The sequence below is a fragment of the Octodon degus genome, unplaced genomic scaffold, assembly GCF_000260255.1.
Source record: "Octodon degus isolate 3935 unplaced genomic scaffold, OctDeg1.0 scaffold00073, whole genome shotgun sequence".
NCBI classification, from domain to species: domain Eukaryota; kingdom Metazoa; phylum Chordata; class Mammalia; order Rodentia; family Octodontidae; genus Octodon; species Octodon degus.
In genome coordinates, this window is record NW_004524649.1 from 341,131 (window position 1) to 346,367 (window position 5,237).

The window sequence follows — 5,237 nt, forward strand, 5'->3', positions numbered from 1 at the left end:
TTTGGTTACCAGGGATTGAACTCAGGGTCAGGCAGGTACTTATGCCACTGAGCTATATTCCCCAGCCCTTCACTGGTCTTATAATGACATTCATCCCCTGGCCCCACTCAGTTTCATCTACACAGCAACACCAAAAGATAAAATCTATTCTTATCTCTATTTTACAGATGACAGACTGGCCCCGCGAGAGACCACCACACAGGAGCATCTCTGCAGTCAGTAAGTAAATATCAGGTCCATCCAGGGTTTAGACTGGGGTGACTGAGCCCCAGTTCCCCACTAGTTCCTCTGCCAGTCAGGGTCTCAGCACAAAAACTGAACAAGTGGCACATACGCGTGCCTGTGTGTGTTTTAACATCCACTTCAGGGCTAGGCACGGAGCTCAGCTGTGAACATTTGAATATTATGTGCAATATCATTGGGTTCCAACCCCAGCACCACAAAAAATCAAAATAAAACAGATTTATTTCAAATAATTGGCTTACACCTTTTGACGGCTAGCAAGTCTGAAATGTGGAGGGCAGGGTAGAAACCCACGCCAAGCTCTGGCTTCTCCCACAGGGGACCTGTGAGTGCGTTTCTCCCACCTCCGCACCTACTGGATGAAGCCACATCTTGCAGTACTGAGGTCCTCCCCACCCACAATTGCAGATGTCACCCACCTACATCTACAGGGACCCTGACAACAACACCTGTCACATCTACCAGAATCACAAGCCTTTGGCCCAGAACTTACCACCATAGCTTCTCTGGGTGCAGAGCCTCAGATCCAGAGATTTGGCAGAAGTCAGGTTTGTAGCAAAGTTTAAAGGGCCCAGTGAGGCCCAGGGCAATGTGGTTTAAGGACAATTACTGGTTTGGTTTGGGGTTTGGGGTTTGCTGTTGTTTGATCCTGGGGATCAAATCCAGAACCTTGGGCTTCCAAAACAAACTGGGCCGGGGAGATAGCTCAGTAGAATAAGTGCTTGCCTGGCTAGTGCAAGAGCCTGAGTTCAATCCCTGATTCCACCAAAAAACAAAAACAAAATAAAAAACACCAAACATAAACTCTACCAAAAGCTACATTCTCAGCCAAATGTGCTTGTTTGTTTTCTTGTTTTTGTTTGTTTGTTTTGGTTGCTTAAGACTTTTGGTTTGGTTTTTTGCTATTTATTTATTTATTTATTTATTTTTGTGGAACCGGGAATTGAACTCGGGCTCTTGTGCTTGCCAGGCAAGCGCTTATTCTACTGAGCTATCTCCCTGGTCCTGTTTTTTTAAATAGGGTCTCGCTCAGTTACCTAGGCTGGCCTCTACCTTTGGAAACCTCCTGCCTCAGCCTCCCAGAGCTGGGATTATAGCTCTGTCACTGCAGAAGACAGAAGACGGGGAGTGGACGCTTTCGCCCCCTTGTGACCGCAAGTGACCGGCGGCGGAAGGAAAGGAGGTGAGGCCCGCCACCACCCACCAGCCAGACCCTGCCAGTTTTCCGGGTCAGGGTAGTGGGTTGTACAGTCTGTCGAATTTATGAACCGCGTCCTGACCTATCGGACTCAGTCAGGCGGCGAGGCACCGGACAGCCAACAGAGATAGCGAAAGAACGTTGTGATTGGCTGTCGTCGCGGGGTGGGCGGGACTCCTAGCCTTAGTACGTGCGCCGCGGGGAGGGACGTGACCCGAGCGGACGGCGGTTGGCAGCAGGGCCCCGCCCCGGATGTTCACGTCACATATTTGGAGTTGGTGATTGGTCAGCGTGACCTGGAGGGCGGGGCAGAAGGTTCTGGAGGGGGCTGGCGGGATCTGGAAGCTTCCGCCGGACGGGTATATAGGGTCCAGGACCGGGTGGCGGCGGGGCCGGGACGGCGGCTGTGGGTGCTATGGGGAAGGACTACTATCAAACGCTGGGCCTGCCCCGCAATGCGTCGGATGAGGAGATCAAGCGCGCGTATCACCGCCAGGCGCTGCGCTTCCACCCCGATAAGAACAAGGAGCCGGGCGCCGAGGAGAAGTTCAAGGAGATCGCCGAGGCCTACGACGTGTTGAGCGACCCGCGCAAGCGCGAGATCTTCGACCGCTACGGCGAGGAGGGTGCGTGCGCCTTGCGCCGGCCTGGCCTCCGCGCTCCCAGGGCTTCCCGCAGCCCCAGGCCATGCGTCCGCCCGGCCTCCGTGTATCCGCCCTGCGGGGCGCAGGAGGCGGAGCGGGCGCCGAAGCTTCCAGCAAGACGGGCGGGGCGAGCTCGGGGGAACCAACGCTGCTTAGCGTGGTTTTGTTTTTGTTTTTATGTGGGGACTTGCACCCAGGGCTTTTGCTCTGTGCTACTTTTCCAAAACCTTTTCTCTCATTCTTTTGTCGTACTTTTTTTTTCTTGCGACGATCCTCCTGCCCCGGCCTCCGCAGTGCTGGGTTTACAGGCGTGTGCCACACCCTCTCTTTTAAAAAAGTGTATTTTTGGAGATAGGGTCTGTTAAATTGCCCAGGGTGGACACAGACTTGGTGGTTCTGTGTCAGCCTCCCCGAGTGCTTCTGAGATTGCAGGCGTGCGCCAAGGTGCCTGGCTTAACCTGTAGTTTTACTCTGCCTGTTCATCCCTTGCCCTGGAGACTTTTAACTCTTACAGAAAGCTCACCCCAGCCAGGCCTTTCTTCTTTGAGCTTTTAGTGAGCTCTTTGGCCTCTAACATGGCTGGGAGGCTGGTTAGAACCTACAGTTGGCCACTTCTGTAGAGCTTGAGCCCTTTTTTTTATTTTGTGGCTTTTATTTTGGGCGCCGGGCTTCACCAAGTAGTTAAGGTTGGCCTTGGAACCCACTTTGTAGCCCAAACTGGCAATCTTGGCTCAGCCTCCCAAGCACTGAGATCAGAGGCTTGGACCAAGCCCAAGCTTAGACCTGAGCACTTTGCCACTGACCTGGCTCTGAGGTGCATGCTGCTGATCTACCTCCCTCAACTGTTCCAGTGGGAGGTTAAGTCCTGGATCCCTTGCTTTTCCCTGACAGGTTAAACATTCCCCCAGGTTCCCAGGCTTTCCCCTTAAGCACCTGGAGAAAAGCACCTAGCCAGCCATCTGACTTTCGGTCTTGCATTTCAGGTCTAAAGGGCGGTGGCCCCAGTGGTGGTGGAAGCAGTGGTACAAATGGGACCTCGTTCAGCTACACATTCCATGGAGACCCTCATGCTATGTTTGCGGAGTTCTTCGGTGGGAGAAATCCTTTTGACACCTTTTTTGGGCAGCGGAACAGGGAAGAAGGCATGGACATTGATGACCCATTCTCTGCCTTCCCAGCCATGGACATGGGTGGCTTCACCAACATGAACTTTGGCCGCTCTCGCCCTACCCAGGAACCTGCCCGAAAGAAGCAAGATCCCCCCGTCACCCACGATCTTAGGGTCTCCCTTGAAGAGATCTATAGTGGCTGTACCAAGAAGATGAAAATCTCCCATAAGCGGCTCAACCCCGATGGAAAGAGCATTCGAAACGAAGACAAAATCCTGACCATCGAAGTGAAAAAGGGGTGGAAAGAAGGGACCAAAATTACCTTCCCCAAGGAAGGAGACCAGACCTCCAACAACATTCCGGCCGATATTGTCTTTGTTTTAAAGGACAAGCCACACAATATCTTTAAAAGAGATGGCTCCGATGTCATTTATCCTGCCAGGATCAGCCTACGTGAGGTAAGGACTGGGACCCTGCAGGGGGGAGGGGCTGCTTCCGGAAGCTGTCTGGTCTTTGCTCCAGAAATGCTTCTGAGCGCGCAGCCAGTAGGCTGAGGTCTGTTCCACTGGGCTGTCACCGCTGATGACATGGGTAGTTATCAATACAGAGGCTTGGGCAGAAAGCCTCTGAGCAAAAGACTTTGTGGCTTTTGTCTAATGTTGTCCATTTGCTTTCTAAGGCTCTCTGTGGCTGTACAGTGAATGTTCCCACTCTGGATGGCAGGACCATACCTGTTGTATTCAAAGATGTCATCAGGCCTGGCATGAGACGAAAAGTTCCTGGAGAAGGCCTCCCTCTCCCGAAGACACCCGAGAAACGCGGGGACCTCATCATCGAGTTTGAAGTGACCTTCCCGGACAGGATCCCACAAACCTCAAGAACCATCCTCGAGCAGGTTCTTCCAATATAGTCAGCTGCATTCCCAAGGACTGCCAGGGACCTTTCCAGAGCTCAAGGATCTCCAGACCCCCCCCTCAGCTGTGGCTATGCGAGGGCGGGAGGGCCCAGGGAAGGGCTATCATGCTGCTCGGTGTTTCCAGAGAATATATTGCAATCTTTGAAAGTTGTGCTTAAGTGGTTTTTCCGAGCGACAGGGTGGCAAATGATGGGAACAGCAGGAAAAGGCATCAGGTCTGCCCTGCTGTCCCGAAGCCCTCCTGCTCTGAGCCCGTCCTCTGCTCCTCCAGCCCCTGCCCAGCTGGGGTGAGAGGTGGCCCTGCAGCTGGAGTGGAACCTCTTGTAGTCTCTTTGTTTCCAGCTGTGAGGCAGGCACCAGACCCTGTGCACTCCAGTTGCTGTTATGCGATGAATTCATGTTTTATCCTGTGTTTTGTCTCCCCTGCCTTGCTCTTCCCCTGGAGAATCCTGTCTTCTCTTTGGCCATCTCAAATTGAGAACCTGAAACAATTCTGCAAGACTGCCTGGCTGGCACCACAAGCAATACCTCATCCCAGCAGGACCAAAGGCACTGGCCTCCAGTGAGCAAATCTCACAGCCGCCTCTTCCCCCGTGGCCTGGGGGGCCTGGCTGGAGCAGGGGTCCTCACCTGCAGCTTCGGTGAAGCCAACTTCACTGACTTCCGGGTTAGTCTTTGCCTGCTCCGGAAGAAAATCCTCTGACATGCCTAGGGCTTACCAGTGGCCCAGCTAATTTTTTGTTCAATGGACTCTGGACTCTCAAAGGGATCTGATCCTTTTGAATTTTGCACAGCCCTAGATATCCCTTTTGATAAAAGGGTCTTTGCTTCTGATTACAGGAGCACTGTGGAAACGTCTGTAAATACGTTTTTATAATTCCATGTACAGTTGGTGGACACTCAAATGAAAAAGTCCATGGCAACTGCTTCTATCTGTACAGGACCGTAATGGATTTCAGAAGAAACCTTGGGGGTGGGGAGACGTGAGAAGAAAGATGTCTATTCTCCGGAAGCCAGTCTGGTGCTCAGACTTTTTAGATTTATTGTACGTTGCTACTGCCAACACAAACTAAGTGTGTGACTTGTCATTATGCAGCGTGACAGCATTAAAGACATGCTAAACCTCA

The 5,237-nt window shown here is 52.5% G+C and overlaps 1 protein-coding gene and 2 long non-coding RNA genes across 3 annotated transcripts in view; 2 read left to right on the forward strand and 1 right to left on the reverse strand.

Moving 5' to 3' along the window:
• Positions 1–989, forward strand: part of LOC111817884 — a 29,849-nt gene extending 28,860 nt beyond the window's left edge. The window contains exons 5-6 of the long non-coding RNA XR_002821984.1: positions 168–219; positions 562–989. This is a non-coding gene — a long non-coding RNA (uncharacterized LOC111817884). The remainder of the gene's footprint in view (positions 1–167; positions 220–561) is intronic.
• LOC111817885 overlaps positions 1–1,646 on the reverse strand; it is a 2,392-nt gene extending 746 nt beyond the window's left edge. Inside the window, exon 1 of the long non-coding RNA XR_002821985.1 lies at positions 1,524–1,646. This is a non-coding gene — a long non-coding RNA (uncharacterized LOC111817885). The remainder of the gene's footprint in view (positions 1–1,523) is intronic.
• A 124-nt stretch (positions 1,647–1,770) lies between these two features.
• Positions 1,771–5,237, forward strand: Dnajb1 (DnaJ heat shock protein family (Hsp40) member B1). Its single transcript, XM_004635524.3, has 3 exons — positions 1,771–2,067; positions 3,069–3,652; positions 3,874–5,237. Exons 1-3 carry the CDS (start codon positions 1,857–1,859, stop codon positions 4,102–4,104), a joined length of 1,026 nt encoding a protein of 341 aa, XP_004635581.1. The 5' UTR covers positions 1,771–1,856; the 3' UTR covers positions 4,105–5,237.